The 18,060-nt window shown below is 50.4% G+C and overlaps 1 protein-coding gene across 1 annotated transcript; it reads left to right on the top strand.

Annotated features, from left to right (window-relative positions):
* Window positions 1-13,825: 13,825 nt before the first annotated feature.
* SCGB1A1 (secretoglobin family 1A member 1) lies at window positions 13,826-17,813 on the top strand. Its single transcript, XM_055315160.1, has 3 exons — window positions 13,826-13,880; window positions 16,863-17,050; window positions 17,790-17,813. The coding sequence occupies exons 1-3, from the start codon at window positions 13,826-13,828 to the stop codon at window positions 17,811-17,813; spliced, it is 267 nt and encodes an 88-aa protein (XP_055171135.1).
* Window positions 17,814-18,060: the final 247 nt, after the last annotated feature.

Here is an 18,060-nt window from a genome sequence, read left to right as displayed (position 1 = left end):
CCATAATGAGCTGTCACCTCACGCCTGTCAGAACAGCTGGCATCAAGAAGAACAAGAAACAACAAGTGTTGGAGAGAAAGTGGAGATGGGGGGACACCCGTGCACTGTTAGTGGGAACTGGTATTGCCTCTGCAGAAAACAGCATGGAGGTTCCTCAAAAAAACTTAAAAATAGAAGTTCCATATATGGGCCAGCAGTCCCATTCTGGATATAGTCGAAGAAACTGGAAACATTAACTTGAAGAGATATCTGCACTCCCGTGGTCACTGCAGCATGACTCCCAATATGGAAACAACCCAAGTGCTCCACAGCTGGCTAAATGGATAGAGAAGATGTGGTATTTATACACACACTAGGCTATTACCCAGCCAAAGAAAAGTACGACGTCCTGCCATCTACGACAACGCGGATGGACCTTGAGAGCACCATGCTGAGTGAAATCATGATACCCAGCTCATCCTGGGCCAGGATGCTGGAGCGCCCTAGGCTCCCATGTTGCCTGTCCCATTCTCTGTCTCTCTTTCAGACAGAGAATGCCAAGTACTGTAGGGTCTCACTTATATTTTTAAAAAAGAGGGGATATCTAAAAAACAGGCTCTAGAGACACTGGGGGGCTCAGTGGTTGAGCATCTGCCTTTGGCTCATGTTGTGATTCCAGGGTCCTAGGATCGAGTCCCACATTGGGCTCCCTGCAGGGAGCCTGCTTCTCCCTCTGCCTGTGTCTCTGCCTCTCTCTGTGTGTCTCTCATGAATAAATAAAACCCTCTTTAAAAATAAAAATAAAAAAATCAGACTCTAAAAAAAAAAAAAGCGGTTCATAATACAGAAAACAGATGAGCGGTTGCCAGAAGCAGGGGATCTGGGGTGGGTGGAATGCATGAAGGGATCAATAGGTACAAACTTCAAGTTATAAATAAGTCATGGGGAGGTAGTGTACAGCATGGTGACTCTGGTTGATAATACTGTATTGCGTATTTGAAAGTCGCTGAAAGAGCGGATCACGAAAGTTGCCATCAGAAGAAAAAAATTTTTAACTGTCCATGGGGATAGATGTTAACTAGACTTCTTGTGGTGACCATTTCACAATAGACAACAAATATTGAATCATTGTTATTTATACGCCTAAAGCAAATTTAATGCTGTAGATCAGTTATACCTAAAGAATCCACATATTTAATAAAAGATAAAGAAAAATTGGGGTGCCTCCTCTACCACCACTCCAGGAAACAGGCTAAAAGAGCAGGCATCAGTGGTGGGGTAAAGAAGGGCCAGAATTAGGTTCAGTCCTACCAGTGATGTTGTTGCAACTCACAGTATGCAGAGGTTCCAGGAAGGAGGATGCAGAGACACGAGCTGGGGACAGCCATGAGGTGTCAGCTCCCTGTAGGCAGAGGACAGACCAGCAGGGCAGAGGCAGCAAGGCCAGCGTCAGCAGAGCGGTTATAAATCAGGTTGGAGATCCTAGCTCCTCCACTTGCTAAATAGGAGAACTTGGGCAATTTTCTGAGCCTCAGTGTCCCCATCTATGAAATGGGGGGGAGAGGATTAGCACCTACCTGGACTAACCAGGACTTACACGAGTTCGGAGGGAGCGTGCGCACTGAGCCTGAGGCGCCTGCAGGAGGGAGGTGTGGCTCAGTGCTGGGGCTGTCAAAGATGACATGACCTATTCTCCCTGCAGGTAAGAGGAGACCGTGGGAGGTCACCTTCACCTGGTCATGTAGGGAAGGAGGGCAGCAAGCAGGGATGTCCCCAGAAGCAGCAAGATTCTAGCACATGGAGTTGGGCAGAGACAACTGAGCACATCTCAAGAACGGGAGAAGTCACTGAGGCTAGGCCTCTGAGTGAGCCTGGGGTGCAGTAATTGTCACAGAAAACACCGAATGTTTTAGCATTTAGTATGTGGTGGCCGCTCCCCCTGTGTGCTATGTACATTCTCCCTTAGCAGTGCTCACAGAACACCTGGAAGTGGGGACTGCAGGGTGAAAGGCTCAGAGTCCCATTCATATGGTCAACACACACTTAAAAAGTGCCTACTGTGTGCTGGGCCCCGGAGAATCACTGGTGAGCAGGGAGGCCACTTTCTTTTTTTTTTTTTTTTTTAATTTTTTATTTATTTATGATAGTCACAGAGAGAGAGAGAGGCAGAGACACAGGCAGAGGGAGAAGCAGACTCCATGCACCGGAAGCCCGATGTGGGATTCGATCCCGGGTCTCCAGGATCGCGCCCTGGGCCAAAGGCAGGCGCCAAACCGCTGCGCCACCCAGGGATCCCAGGGAGGCCACTTTCTAGGGAGAAACAGATAGTAAACGGATGCCCACAGATGGTGACTACAGCTCTGGAGGAAAGAAAACTAGATCCTGGGACCCTGGGGAAAAGCACAGGGTGATTGGGAAGGCTTATCTGCAGAGGAGGTATGCGGGTTGACACTTCTGGCCACCATAGAAGGTGTAATCAAGAGATAATCTGGGGTAGGATGTCCTGGCCAAGGAAATGCAGGAGCAAAGGTCCAGCAGTGACAGGTGCTCATGTACCCTGTGGGTAAGGAGGCTGGTATCCCACCAGGTTCTGACTCAGAGGGGGAGCCACACAAGCTGCGACTGGAGGGACACATGAGGACAGGTCCTTCCGGGTCATGGGAACCAGGGATTTAATTCTAAATACTGCATGAAGCTTTACAGCTTCATGTGCATTGGGGCAGCCAGCCCAGCAGGGGACTGCTGCATCCCGCCCTGGTGGTGGGACCCACGGATGTCTTTGCTGCCTCTAGAGCCCAAGACAGGCCCACCAGGCCCTGATCAGAGATTCCAAGTGGTTCTCCACAGCTGCCTCTGGCTTGCCCCAAATTTACAGAAAGGTTTACACAAAAAAGTGATATTATCTCTGATTTACATTTTTAAAATGTCACTCTGGCTACTCAGGGGAGAATGAGCTTCAGGGGGGCATTGTGGGCAGCAACCATAACCTTGGACATGAACCCCATACTGAACCAGAGGCCAAAGAAAGCAGCCCCCACACTTGCTGTGCCCTCAGACTGGGCCACACCTCTGGTCCGGCCTATCCAGGGCCACTGTGGAACCAGCCGCTCACAAATGTGCCCTTGCCCAATCTATGTGTCTCCAACTCCAGCCTCTGGGACCAAAGGATACATGTTCTCTACTTATCATATTTCCTGGCATTCTGGATCTACCTGGGAAAAAAACAACTTTACTTTACTTTAGAGGAAAGTAAATTATAGCCAGCAGTGCTTGTTTTTCAGCATTTTTACAGGCTCCAAGGGTCCATGAGATTCCGAGCATAAATGCATAGAACCATGTTTGCTTGTAGGAACCCAGGTGCATTTACAACGAGAGAGATAAAACGCAGCAGCCAGGCTCTTCTCTGAAGTTCAGAACAGCGGGGCACCCCCCCCACACACGCCCTCCACATGCTCCCAGTCCCCACTGCCCACAGAGCATCACAGGGCTCAGGTTCAAGTCCCATCTCTGCCCCGCACCCTTACAACACCTCCTACCTTTCAGTATCTCTCTTACCCAGAGACCACTTCTCCAGAGCACGGAGAGTGGAGCAGAGGTTCCCTGTGGAACAGGCATGGGACAGGGAAGGTGCCTTCCAGATCACAGAGGCAGAACTTCCGTGGAGTTCAAATTTGGAGCAAGCCAGAGGCAGCTGTGGAGAACCACCTAGAATCTCTGATCAGGGTCTGGTGGGCCTGTCTTGGGCTCTAGAGGCAGCAGAGACATCCGTGGGTCCCACCACCAGGGCAGATGCAGCAGCCCCCTGCCGGGCTGGCTGCCCCAATGCACAAGTCAGAGGCTTGCGGTGGAGTTCTTGAGCATTCACCTCTGTTATCTTCTGATTTTCCTTTCCTCCTTTTGCTTTTCCACTGACTCAGGGGGCCCCAGGGAGAGCTGAGACAGAAAAGAGCAGAGGAAGGGGCAGTCTTTTTCCTGGCTTTTGAAGTCCAAAAGCCTAAGCCTTCAGCTAAATGGAAGGACCTCCAGCCACTCATTTTGTTTAAAGAGCCAGGCTTCCAGAGTGCCCACCCAGAAAAGGATTCGGCTGGGGAGTAAAGAGCAAGCATTACCAAGCCTCGGTGGCTCCTGCTGAAACCAGTGGCTGCAGCCCACTCCTGGTATAAGCAGTAAGAGGATTTATTTTTTTTTTAATTTTTTTTATTTATTTACTATAGTCATACAGAGAGAGAGAGGCAGAGACACAAGCAGAGGGAGAAGCAGGCTCCATGCACCGGGAGCCTGACGTGGGATTCGTTCCCGGGTCTCCAGGATCGCGTCCTGGGCCAAAGGCAGGCGCTAAACCGCTGCATCACCCAGGGATCCCAGTAAGAGGATTTAAAAACACCAGTATTCTCACCGGCTGATCATGGAGGCGACAAGCACCCAGATGCCGTCACCCACAAAAATCCCTCCAGTGCCTCAACCCTGCACAAGCCCCTGGGAATGAGGCACCACCCTGGTGGGGGGGATCCCCAACATGCCCAGGACTGAGTTTCCATCCCTTTGGCAGAATAAAAACTTAAACCTGAAATTACATACTATTTCAGTTACAATATAAGTATTATCTACTACATATTATATGCAATATATATGTTATAGACACCTATGAGATAAAGATGCATAATATCTATTATGCAAACTATATTAACATAAATATTAAATGTAACTATTTTACTATAAAAATGGGAAAAGATGATGATGATGATGACATAAATAAAGGGAAGGCCTACTCCACCTGCGCTTGAGAGTCTGCATTCCCCTGCTGGAGGGGAAGTGATGCACAGGCACCAGGAAGTCACCATGCTCATCTTGGGTGGGACATCCCTTGCTTCAGACTAAGAGCCAGAGGGAGCTGGAGGTCGTCTTCTCCAGCATCTCCAGAGACAGATTTCTTGTGCATCTAGGACAGCCACAGCCCTGCAGAGCTACGCGGCCAGCCAAGCCACGTCTGCTGACCACGTCGGCTCATGTCCCCCCTGAAGGACAAGAGCAGGGCCGTACAGTGTGCGCCACCCCCCCCCACCGCTGCTGAGAGGCCTGAGCAGTGATGACCTGTCATACATGCGTGCGGGAACAGGCATCAGACAGGGAAGGTGAGAGAAAACAGACACAAAAGGTAGGACCTGGGTGACTCACCACAGAACAAAGAACCTGCAGAATTAAGCAAGCTTCCTGGGAAAGGGCAAGGAGTGAATCGTATTATGTGTTAGGTTAATCCCGCAATCTGCTACCCAAATCCCCAGGGTTAGCCTGTAGAGTGGAGGGGAAACCAGTTTCCACCCCGCAGAATAGGGACTTCCAACAACTCCCTGCCCCTGTCTCTGCCCCTCAAGAGAGATGGTCCCAGAGCAAAGAACCAGCCAGAGCTGCCAGGCTTCAGGGAAACAGTTCCCAGGCTTCCTCCACCCTCCAAGTTTCAGCTCAGCTGCCTGCCTGGCTGGGGAGCCAAGAAAGTGCTCGGATCCTCATCAGGTCACCACCTCCTGACTGACCCCCACGCTTCCCTGAAACTCTCAGGTTCAGTCCCCAGAAACAGCTACCACCCAGGTCACCTCTGCATCTGAGTACGACTCCCAGCCAGGGTGGGTGATGGGTATCCACAGGATGCTCTCAGCAGCCCAAGCGGTATCTCTGCTGGCTCCTGCCCTGGTCTGGGGCTGAGGGACTACTTGCCCCGGAAAATGACCAAGATCTCCCCGGGAACAGGGATCAGTTACCACCCCACATACACCCTCCTGCTCCCACCTCCACAGCCCTGACCTTCACCACCAACCTCTCCTCTACAGCTGGAACAGACAGACTTCAGTCTGGGGACTCAGCACCACTAGACAGTGGCAGTGTGTCTGAATCCAGGCGTCTCTCTCTATAGAGCAAAGCCCCAGGGCAGGAAGCATCATGTGGTTTGTGACAGCAGGAAAACAGGGAAAAATACATCCACCAATAGGTACTGGTAAATTGAATTATATTACATCCTACAAAGGGAGTTGTTATAATTTGGGAAAAAAATCAAGTGTATCAATAAGTGCCAAAATTTCGGGGCACCTGGGTGGCTCAGTCAGTTATGCATCCAACTCTTGACTTCAACTCAAGTCATGATCTCAAGGTCATGAGATTGAGCCCCACATCAGGCTCCATGCTCAGTGTGGCATCTGCTTGAGATTCTCTCTCTCCCTCTCCCATTGCCCCTCACCCTGCCCATGGTCTCTCTCTCTTTCTCAAAATAAATAAAATCTTTAAAAATATATGTATAAAAAAAATAAATAAAAAAAAATAAAAATATATGTATATAAATGCCAAAGTTTCAAAAGATATCCAAGACAGGGCAGCCCGGGTGGCTCAGCGGTTTAGCACCACCTTCCACCCAGGGTGTGATCCAGGAGACCTGGGATTGAGTCCCACGTCAGGCTCCCTGCATGGAGCCTGCTTCTCCCTCTGTCTGTGTCTCTGCCCCATTCTCTCTCTCTCTCTCTGTGTGTGTGTGTGTGTGTGTGTATCTCATGAATGAATAAATAAAATCTTAAAAAAAAGATATTCAAGACATAATATGTAGTGAAAATAAGCAAAATCCATTCTTTATATATAAAGAATGATACCATTATGTGAAAGTTATTCTATATTTGACACTCTCCCCACCCTTCCGTTCTCTACCTTTCTCTGATCTGCTCTGTGCCCTCCTCCAGGAAGCTGACCTCTTAGGAGCACAAAAGTGGTGCTCCCTCGCTGGCTGATTATCAGTTGGTTAGGTCAATGGAACGTTCTAGCTATAGATTGGAGGATGGACAAGTGACAAACTAGGGCGTTTCTTCCCTCTGGTCCCTTTCATCTATTCTGATGGTGGCTACGCTCTGCTAGGACCACGGCTGCAAGTCTTGGGAGAGTGGGACGTGAGGTCCTCCTAGTTCTAACATTCTCACCTTCATGTCTTATTAAACCCATTAGGGGATCCCTGGGTGGCTCAGAGGTTTAGCGCCTGCCTTTGGCCCAGGGGCGATCCTATCATCCCCTATGGACACACAACCGCTTACCCCTCCCCTCTTAAAAAGCCGGCTTGCCCTCCCCTGTGCGCGACTTCCCATGCCCGAAACTCCCCGCTCTCCCTCCCCTGCGGCCACGGAACCTCGCCTGAGAGCGCATCCCATTAAAAGCCTGTTTCCACCAACTTTTGCCTGACCTCTCTTTCATTTCACTACCGATCGGATTAAACCTGACGAGGGGGATCCCTGATGGCTCAGCGATTTGGCGCCTGCCTTTGGCCCAGGGGGTGATCCTGGAGTACCAGGATCGAGTTCCAGGATCAATCCCAGGATCGAGTCCCACATCAGATTCCCTGCACGGAGCCTGCTTCTCTCTCTGCCTGTGTCTCTGCCTCTCTCTCTCTATGTCTATCATGAATAAATAAATAAATAAATCTTTAAAAAAATAATAAACCCATTAAAATACATGCAGTTCTCACACTATGTATAATTTTGGCAATAAACTTTTTTATTTTTTTTTTAAGATTTTATTTATTTATTCATGAAAGACACACAGAGAGAGAGAGAGGCAGAGAGAGAGAGAATCAGGCTCCACATGCGGGGAGCACCACATGGGACTCCACCCTGGGTCTCCAGGATCATACCCCGGGCCGAAGGCAGCACTAAACCGCTGGGCCACCGGAGTTGCCCAATAAACTTCTTTTGAAGATTTTATTTATTTATTCATGAGAGACACAGAAAGAGAGAGAGAGAGAGGCAGAGACACAGGCAGAGGGAGAAGCAGGCTCCATGTGGGGAGCCTGACGTGGGACTCGATCCCAGGTCTCCAGGATCACGCCCTAGGATGAAGGTGGCACTAAACCCCTGAGCCACCTGGGCTGCCTGGCTATAAACTTTTGAAGGGGTTGGTATAATGTATGATGTTGAGAGAACATTATACATTTTGTTCATAGAATTTAAACTTTGTCTTCTCCATAAAGCCATGTCATAGTTGAATCAAGTTGCAGTAAGCTGGTTGAAATGATGCTACCTAGATAAATATTCATTATTTACAATTTTGAGGATTTCTTTTCTATATGTTGGAGCCAAGAGATGCATGATAATTTGGGGGGCACTCCCAAAAATTTCACAGGTCCTAGGCATCCTGGCTGGTGGCCAAAATGGCTGGAATGTCCAGAAGTTGCTAGGCCATCTTGGGTCAATGCAGGGATCAGCCTTAGGAGACATCAAGGCAGAAGTGAATAAACCAAACCCATAGGAGAAAGTCTGCTCTCTGCTCAGGAGCTATTTCCAGAGTAAGCACAGAGCCAGAAGCCCAGGGTAGAAGGAGGCTGAATTTTGCAGCTTGCCCAACACACTGACCCCATGAGCTGATCTCATGAACCTGTGGTCTGATCAGTCAGTCCCCCTTCAGCAACCCAGCCAGGTGGATAGGATCAGAATGGCCCACCCACAGCCCCCAACCTGTTTTCTGGGCCATGCTGGGACCTGCAGCAAAGCCGGATACCAGCACAGGCTGGACCCCAGCTTCCTGTTTATTAGGATACACCAAGTGAGCCCAGGGTGTGAACATCTGGTCCCAGTCAATACCTCTGGCCCAGGCCCTCCCACCCACCATTGCTATCAGAGCCTTAAATGGGGCCTTCAGAGGCTCCCTAGCAGGCATTGAACATGGCTCGCCAACCTGGCACCACAAGCACACATGCACACCCTGAACGCCCTGAGGTGGGGATGGGGAAGACCAGCAGACCTAGGGCCTCACAGTCTAAGTCCCCAAGAGGGACTTCCAGATTCCCTGGGACCCTCAGGCTTTGGCTGAGGCTCCTTCTCCTGCTCCTTTCACAGTCCACAGCCAGGTATACCCTCCAAGCTGGAGCCAGGGAAGACTAGGCCCCAGGCAGACTCCCTGGCCACTCCCCAGCCCTGCCCCTGAAGCTCCAGCAAGCCAGGATCAGGACTCACACAGACCCAGGCACAGCCAACACAGGGCACAGTTTGGGTGGCAGGGAGTGCCTAGCAGGAACCGTGCAAATTCATCCCCATGCCTACAGTGCTATTAACTGAGTGGCTTATCTTCCCTCAGACAGTTTATCTTTGCACAGTAACCAAGGACTTGCCCAGTGTAGCCAGAAACAGTGGCTCCCAGCCCCCACCATGTGCTAAGGCAGGCTTGAGGGTTCTGGCCTGGAGCTCACAGTGTACGGGGTCTTAGAGTCTTAGCGTCTAAGAAACTCCAAGCCTGGGATCCCTGGGTGGCGCAGCGGTTTGGCGCCTGCCTTTGGCTCAGGGCGCGATCCTGGAGACCCAGGATCGAATCCCATATCGGGCTCCCGGTGCATGGAGCCTGCTTCTCCCTCTGCCTATGTCTCTGCCTCTCTCTCTCTCTCTCTCTCTCTGTGACTATCATAAATAAATAAATTAAAAAAAAAAAGGAAACTCCAAGCCTTGACTCACACTTCTTACCTAACTGTTGCACACAGCAAGTCCAAGAAGTGGTTGTTCTGCAGGCTCCCTGGCAAGAGAGATAGACACTCCCCACCACCAAGCAGGGCTCTCCCAAGGACCAGGATGGAAGAGCCTGTCTTAGGACACCTGCTGGTGGCCATCAAGGCCCACCCAGAACTGAGACAAACCCCCAGCCTCATATCCGGAAGGCCACTGCCCCAGGATCAGCAGGGGCTGACCATTCATGAGGCTGACCAAGGGCCACATCAGATCCTCCTAATGGCAGGAGAGATGTTAGATGTTAGGTTCCTCAGAGACCCAGAAACCAGCTCTTCTGTTCCCAGGATCTCAAATCATTAAGGTGGGATGTAGGGAACAGAGTCTGAGGCTATAGGTGATGCACCGGGAGACCCACAGTTCTCTTCTGCTATTGCTGGGGCCCCAGCCACTCCTGCCACCAGCTCACAGAGGGACCCACTGGGGGCAGTACAGAGAGGGCTTCAGGGTGCCCCAGGGAGTCCAGTAAGTGACCCAGATACCTGTAACTAAGCCCAAAAGATGGGTTGGCCTCAAGAGACCAGAGCATTGGATCATGGAGTCAGACCCAGGAGCTAAGTGGTATTTAATATCATGGCAGTTTTGTTTTGTCTTCTTTTCCTTTAATAATGAGCAGATTGTCATTTTCAGCTTTCAGTGGATTTCTTACCTCTTAGATAAGTAGCCCCTCAAATAAACCTATCATGAATCTGTGATATTCCCAAAGTAGAGAGAAATAATCAAACTAAAGCTTCAGGACCCCGTTGTGATGCCCTGACCTGATGGCCCCAGAAGGAGTGGATGAGGAAGAGAAGACCCTAGGTGGTAGGCTGACCAATCCTGAAAGGCCCTCAGAGAACAGCGAGGGGGCACCATCAGAGTTGTGTCCAAGCCCATAGACTTGGTGGTGGACATGGGGCCATGTCAAGATGACCTCAGGGAGGGTGAGGCGTCAAAGACGTGTCTCTAGGCTATGTGACCATTTGGGTGGTGAGGTCATTTGCTAAGATATGGATGGAATCCTGGGGAGACGTCTACCAGGCTTAGAAGCAAAGATCATGAGTTTGACTTTGTACAAAGTGAGTTTGAAGGCCTTTGAAAAATTTAGATGACGGTGTCTAACAGGCATTGGATGGTCGAGGCTGCAGCTCTAAGTCCTCTACAACCCTCTCTGCCTCAATTTCCGTGTCTGTATAGTGAGTGTGCTATCTACACTGAGGTGTAGATAAAAATAGGGAGTTGTCTTAACGTAGGAAGTAACTGAAGCTATGAGCGCAGATGAGATGCCCAGGGAGAGAGTACAGAGGAGGGAGAGAGGGAAAGGAAGAAGGAACACAGATGAACAGGGGAACCGGGAAAGGAGCCTACAGAGAGAGATGGCGAGAACAAAAACAGGACACGCACGGTGCCCGCGCCACAAACTGTGGAGAACAGCATCCACATATGAGAGGCACTTAGTCATCAAAATCATAGAGACAGGGATCCCTGGGTGGCGCAGCGGTTTGGCGCCTGCTTTGGCCCAGGGCGCGATCCTGGAGACCCGGGATCGAATCCCATGTCGGGCTCCCGGTGCATGGAGCCTGCTTCTCCCTCTGCCTGTGCCTCTGCCTCTCTCTCTCTCTGTGACTATCATAAAATTAAAATAAAATTTAAAAAAAAAAATCATAGAGACAGACAGTAGAATGGGGACTGCCACCGGTTGGGGACGAGAGAGAATTAGTGTTCAATGTGGACAGTTTCAGTTTTGTAAGATGGAAAGAGCTATTAGGGTGGACGATGGGGACGGCTGCACAGCGTGAATGGATTCAGGCACTGAACTGTACATACACTTATAGTAAAGATGGTAAACTTTGCATTATGTGCATTTTAACACATTCTTTAAAAGCATTGAAAGAAGAAACCCCTTCCAGAGCTTCCCAGGACTATAAGCATAAAGACCTGCGTGATCTGGACTCCTACCCTCCCAGGGCCGGTACGCCTGGTCCCGGGTCCCCACTGCAGGCACAATAGCCCATCTGTGTTCCTCGAACATACCCTGGTCCTTCCTACCTGAGGTCCCCAGTGCTGGGTGTCCCCTCTGCCTAGATGCTGTGCTGTGGGTCTTAGCATGGAGTCACCAGCTTGGCTTGGAGCAACTGCCCCCGGACTCCCCCACCTAAGTGGGTCTCATCTATTCTCTACCCTGCGTCCTGCTTCCTTCTCTCCTAGCACCAAGCGCCGCTGCAATTATGTCATTGGCTTCACTGCCTGCTTGCCTGTCCCAGCCACCAGCGCAAAGTTCCACAGTGTCAGGGAACTGGGCCTGCCTCAGCCATCACTGCCTCCCTGCTGTGGGTTGGTGGTTCCATGGAAGCTACTGTTAGGGATAGTAACTGTTCAGGGAAGGGGCAGAAAGGGCGGAGGGAAAGCTGGCCTGCAATGCACCTGCAGTGAGGGCCTAGCAAAGTCTCAGCCAGCTGGGCAGGAAGCTGTGGAGTCAGGGTCACCCACGGGAGTCATTCTGCACAGTGCAGAAGTGCCCTCCTTGCTTGGTCACCAGAGGGGAGCAGCCTCAAGAAGGGTGTGACCTTGAACGGGGCAGCTTTCTGGGCCTGGGGCAGACCCCAAAGTGACAGGCATCTAGCGGCTCTCTGCTGACCACACTCCTCATGGTCAGGTGACAAGCTCCAGGCAGTGCTTCTCTATATCTACCTCAATCCCCACCCCTTAGGATAATGCTTGGCACATAGCAGGTGCTCAGAATGAATGAATGGACATTTGATTGAATCTTGAAGTACAGACAAGATTTGGAGAAGTAGACAAGACAGGAGATGTGTATTCCAGGCATGAGGCATCCTTTGTGCAAAAGTAGAAAGACATGAAGAAAAACATGGGATGGGGCTCCTGGGTGGCCCAGTCCATGAAGTGTCTGCCTTCAGCTCAGGTCATGATCCCAGGGCCCTGGGATAGAGCCCCACATCAGGTTCCCTGTTCAGCGGGGAGTCTGCTTCTCCCTCTCCCTCTGCCCATCCCCCAGCTCCTGCATGTTCACTTGCTCTCTCTTTCTTGCTCTCTCTGTCAAATAAATAAATAAAATCTTTAAAAAAAAAAAAAAAAAAGGAAAACATGGCATGTTCCTGAATCCACAAATACTAAGACAGAGTCAAATCACTATGTGGGGAAGTGGGGAAAGAGGCTCAAATGATAAGCAAAGACCAGTGGACAAGGACCTTGTAGATCACACTTGAATTTTACGCTGTTGGCAAAGAGGACGATTTCAAAGGGTTTTAAGAAGGAGAATTGACATGATCAGCAGGTTTTAGAAAGATCATTCAGCTGGCCTTCCTGCAGATGGCCAAGGAGGGCAAGCTAGGGACGGGAAGCTGTTAGGAGTTGGGTCTGGCCAGCCCAGGCCTGTGTCCTAAGTCACAGGCACTGGAGAAAGAAGGGAGCAGCTGTAGGTGTGGCCTCTGGAGGGCAAAAGGGGCTGCAACCAAAGTCTGGAACCGTTCACAGGTAAGCACAGTCAGTAAAAAGCAAACATTTGAAGAACAAGGATGATCATGGAGGAAATCAGGAAAGAACAGGGCCGTGGGAGTGCAGGAGAGAGAACAGTTCAAGAAACAAAAGGTCAAAAAGGTCAAAGCCATGAAGAGGGCAGGTGAGATAAGGCCTAAAGTGCCCATGGATTTGGCCATCAGGAGGATAAGACATGAGAGCAGCTTCAGGCGGACACAGACTCAGCCTGAGGCAACACATTCTCCAGTCTGATCTGAGGTTTGGGTTTCTCGGGGGCTTTCCAGAGCAAGGCTTCATCTGTCTGCGTGTTTCTGTCCAGGGTCGCCCTGAAGCCTGACCACAGAGATGGATGCTCTGGTCCACATGACCCTCCAGCTGCAGTGGGAGGATCCCAGTGGAGCATCAGGAGTCCCAAGCCATGTGTAAGGGGCCTCAGGCCTCAGTTTCTCCTGGGGTGATAGGTCCGGGTGGACTCTGCAATTGCCTGGACTGCTCAGGGCTCAGGTTCAGTGAGTGTGGCACAGGTAGCCGGGCCTCCACACCCTCTGACCTAGGTCCTCTTGTGGCTTCCACTTAGCACTCTGGGTTTCCTGCTGTCCAAGTGCCTCATTTGTGTGAGGTCAGTTCCAATGAGGAAAGCCACCGGGTTGAGAAAAGAGAATATTTACCTTTCCCACCAAGCTGATACCCAAGTAAATAGTGTGGTCCCATCCATGGAGCCCAGGCCCCACCCCTTTCCCTCCCTCCAGGTACAGCCTGGAGCATTTAAGAAGGCACCCCAATGAGCATGTCTCACACAAGACCACCGGGTCCAGAGACAGGCCAGGGCCTCCTTCGCCAGCCTCCTGCCCACCATGAAGCTCGCTGTCATCCTTGCCCTGGTCACCCTGGCTCTCTACTGCAGCCCTGGTGAGTTCCCAGAGACCCCTCCCCCAGGCCAGGCTCAGGAACCCTTCCTGCACCCACCCTGGTTCTGCTTAGGACAGGGGGCAGCTGTTTAGCTGGAATGCTGACTTCCAGCCAAAAAGCCGGGTCTGCGAACAGGCCTATCTCGGGTACTTGGGGAGCACACTGAGCTGGGGAGGAAACCTGGAAGGGATCCCATCTTCCATAGCCAACAACTCAAGAATGACAGGGTCAAAACAGACTAGAGGCTGGAATGGAGGAGATCCCGTATGGAGATTCCCGTAGGAATAATAATGAGCATCTCAGAGCCCAGTCTTGGAGAGATCCCAAGATGCCAAGAGACCTTGGTACAGTGCTGCCTTCACATTTGGGGTGTTCACACCACTCTGGCAGCCAAAGGGGCTAGAAGGAGCTACAGAGCCTCATGTCTCCAAAAGAAATCCAAGCTAAGGCAAGATCTTCCATTCTGGGCTTAGAGGAATATTCTAGAAAGGGATCTTCCCTTCGGGAAACTGCCAAACCAGAGTAGAGTTTTCTAAACATTTTCGTCCTCTGCCAAAAAGATTAGGAGTCTCTGAATAGTTGCAGCTGTCATTACGAGGGAAGGAATGAGGGAGAGGGAGGGAGGGAGAGAGAGGGAGAGAAGGAGGAAGAGAGAAAGGGAGAGAGAGAGAGAGAGAGAAGGAGGAAAAGAGGGGGGGAGAGAGAGAGCAAGGGGGATCCCACCTCTCTCAACCCCCGTGATCTTTTGGGAATTGGTTTTTACTCTGTATCAGCCTCTTCTACTGCTTTTAATAAACAAACACAAACAAAAAGGTTTTTGGGGTTTTGTTTTTTGTTTTTTTAGCCAACTTCAATTAATTCACTTTGAAAGTTTCATGACATCCATGGCGGTAGGTCTGATGACCCTGGGGGTTGGTGGCAGGAGAGTTGGAAAACCAAAACCAAGATGCACTGCAGACAACTATTGTACAGAGATATTTGTCTTTAAGGGGAAATAACATCATTGGACTGACATGTACAGTTGACCCCTGAACCGCATAGGGCTTCAGCGTGCTGACTGCCCCCCACACATTCAAAAATCTGCCTATAACTTTTGACTTTTAACTACTCCTAGCCTGCTCTTGATCAGAAACCTTACCAATAATATAAATCGCTGATTAACACATATTTTGTATGTTATGTGTATTATATACTGTGTTCTGACAATAATACCCAGCTTTTTCTTAGTTTTTTTCATTTTTTCTAGGCTATCCAGTTCATTCGTCTTTCCAAATTGTCGCAAATCTCAAAAAAGATTTCCTTTTTTTTTTTTAAATATTCTTTGGGGTATTTAGTTTTTTTTTTCAGATTTATTTATTTATGATAGACATAAAGAGAGAAAGAGAGGCAGAGACACAGGAGGAGAGAGAAGCAGGCTCCATGCCGGGAGCCCGACGTGGGACTTGATCCAGGGACTCCAGGATCGCACCCTGGGCCAAAGGCAGGTGCTAAACCGCTGAGTCACCCAGGGATCCCCTCAAAAAAGATTTCCAACACACCTATTGAAAAAAATTCACATGTAAGGGGCCCCAGGCAGTTCAATCCCATGTTGTTCAAAGGCCAATTGTACATTAATTAGATCTCAGTGCTGTGCATAGAGCAGGCGGCTCAGCAAGGTGGGGCTGAAATATGTTAGGGGGTGGATCTGGGATGCGTGTGTATACTTGTCTGTGCACACAGGTAATAATAACAATAATAATATCTCCCATTTATTCAGCACCGACCATGTGCCAATCACTATTCTGAACCCCTTTTCATTCTTAACAATAACCCTGTGAAATTGGGATATTATCCCCATTTTACAGATGAGAAAGTGGAGCCACATAAAGATAAAGTACTTTGCCAGGTGACATAGTAAGTTGCAAAGCAGGACTCTAAGTTCTGGAGGACATCTGACTTGGAGTGGCCACTTTGGGGTCCCTGGAGTCCAAGGCAGGGAAGCGGAAACTTTGCACACATGGCAAAGAATTCCAGAATGGGGACTGAGACTCAAGGCATAGGAACCACTGACTGCCCCACATGTTCCTGGGGCAGGGGCCTAAAGGGGGAGCACAATCCAGGGGGCACTCCAGGCAGAGGGAACATAGTAGGGCCAGGCATGGACACGGAGGCTTGTGGGCAGGTGAGTAAGTGCACCACAGGAACCCAGAGCTCATGGAGGAAGCCTCTTCTGGGCCAGATCAGGGGCTTGCCCTTGGCCCATGCAAGTACTTCTTTCTGTGTGGCCCGACTGCCCCATGCATCCCTGCACCAGCCACCTCCCCACCCCCATGGCAAGTGGCTCAGACCATCACTAACCATTGGTAAGAGGCATGTTACTGGCAGAACAACAACCAGAAACCCTCAGTAGCCTCTTCCCAAACCCCACATTACGTAAAAGATCAGATCAGCAACTTCTTTCATCAGTGCTCTGTCTAGAACTCTAACAGAAAGAACAAATTGGGGGGGGGGGCGGGTGGCGGGTGGCTCAGCGGTTTAGCACCACCTTTGGCCCAGGATGTGATCCTGGAGACCTGGGATCGAGTCCCACGTCAGGCTCTCTGCAGTGAGCCTGCTTCTCTCTCTGCCTGGCTCTGCCTCTCTCTCTCTCTCTCTCTGTGTGTGTGTGTGTGTGTGTGTGTGTGTGTGTGTGTGTCTCATGAATGAATAAATAAAACCTTTAAAAAAAAGAAAAAAGGAAAGAAAGAACAAATGCACCCCGCCCCACCCCCACCCAGGAAGTGCAAGCAGCGTAAGCCACGAAAGGCTGGCTGCAACCCCAGGAAGTCTCCCCACAGTGCCAAGGAGCACCAGCAGACCTACATTCAGCGCCATCTCAGCAACTAGAAAGGCGCTACCTCCTGCTGACAGGCCCACCTGCTTACATCTGGGGCAGGCCCAGCCAGGGCCCGGCCAGCTTGGAAAGGGGCCTGACACATGTACTCTCTCTTTTCCCTGCTTCAGCTTCTGCAGAGATCTGCAAGAACTTTCTAAATGTCATCAAAGCCCTCTTCCTGGACACGCCTTCCAGTTACCAGGCTACACTTGAATTTTTCAACCCAGACGCAGACATGAAAGATGCAATGATCCAGCTGAAGAGTCTGGTGGACACCCTCCCCTCAAACACCACCGAGAACATCCTAAAGTTCACGGTACACAGCTCCCTTCATTCATGCTGCTTAGCAGTGGGTCCCCACTCCCTACCCTCCACCCCACCCCACCCCACCCCACCCCACCCTGGTCCCTGGGCTATACAGCCTTGCCTCATTTCTATTGACCCCTTTCTAATCCAGAGAGGAGAGTCCTGGTGCACATATTCCTCCAGGAAGCAGATTCAGTCATCTTACTTTTTTTTTTAAGATGTTTTTATTTATTCATTTGTTCACGAGAAACACAGAGAATGGCAGAGACACAGGCAGAGGGAGAAGCAGGCTCCCTGCAGGGAGCCTGATGGGGGACTTGAACCCAGAACCCCGGGATCAGGACCTGAGCCAGAGGCAGATACTCAACCACTGAGCCACCCAGGTGCCCCAATACTCTTACCCTTTTTAAGAGGCTTCCAAGAAATAATCAAAACTCTTACAAGCTTAGCTCTTCCTAGAGCTACTGAACCTCTGAATTGACATTGAAGTTTCTGCATGTAGACATCTTGGCCTAACTTTGAGGTTTGCTCACCATTGTATTGGGATGTTTGTTTGTTTGTTTTAGGGGGCAGTCATAAAAAGCCCAGAGTGTGCTTAGGGTTTAGAAGCTGAAGATCTCCAACTGCTGAAGCTCCTGCTGCTCCCCAGATGCTTCTTCCACTCTGTCCCCAGCCTGGCTCCCCTCAATAAAGCATAAGCGTCTCACACTTGTGCCCCCCACTCCACCTCTTTTTTGTTTGCCTGCTAGAGTGAGAAGATCCGCTACTGCTAGGGTAAGGATCACAGGTGCAAAGAGAAGGGCAGTAGCCATTAAAACATATCTCTGAGGGGCCCAGGTGACTCACTTCTGCCCCCACCCCAACACCAGGCTAGCCACAAGAGGCGAGATGGTGTCCAGCACACACGCTCTTGCCTGGGCAGAGAGCCATCCAGGGCCGTGCTCAAACTTAACCCTACAGGAGAATAAAAAAGGGGGTCCATGTACAGTGGTGGCTGACCTCAGACAGACTCCTCAACCT

This window comes from Nyctereutes procyonoides, unplaced genomic scaffold (assembly GCF_905146905.1).
Source record: "Nyctereutes procyonoides isolate TBG_1078 unplaced genomic scaffold, NYPRO_anot_genome, whole genome shotgun sequence".
NCBI lineage: Eukaryota > Metazoa > Chordata > Mammalia > Carnivora > Canidae > Nyctereutes > Nyctereutes procyonoides.
This window is presented reverse-complemented; position numbering and strand designations above follow the sequence as displayed.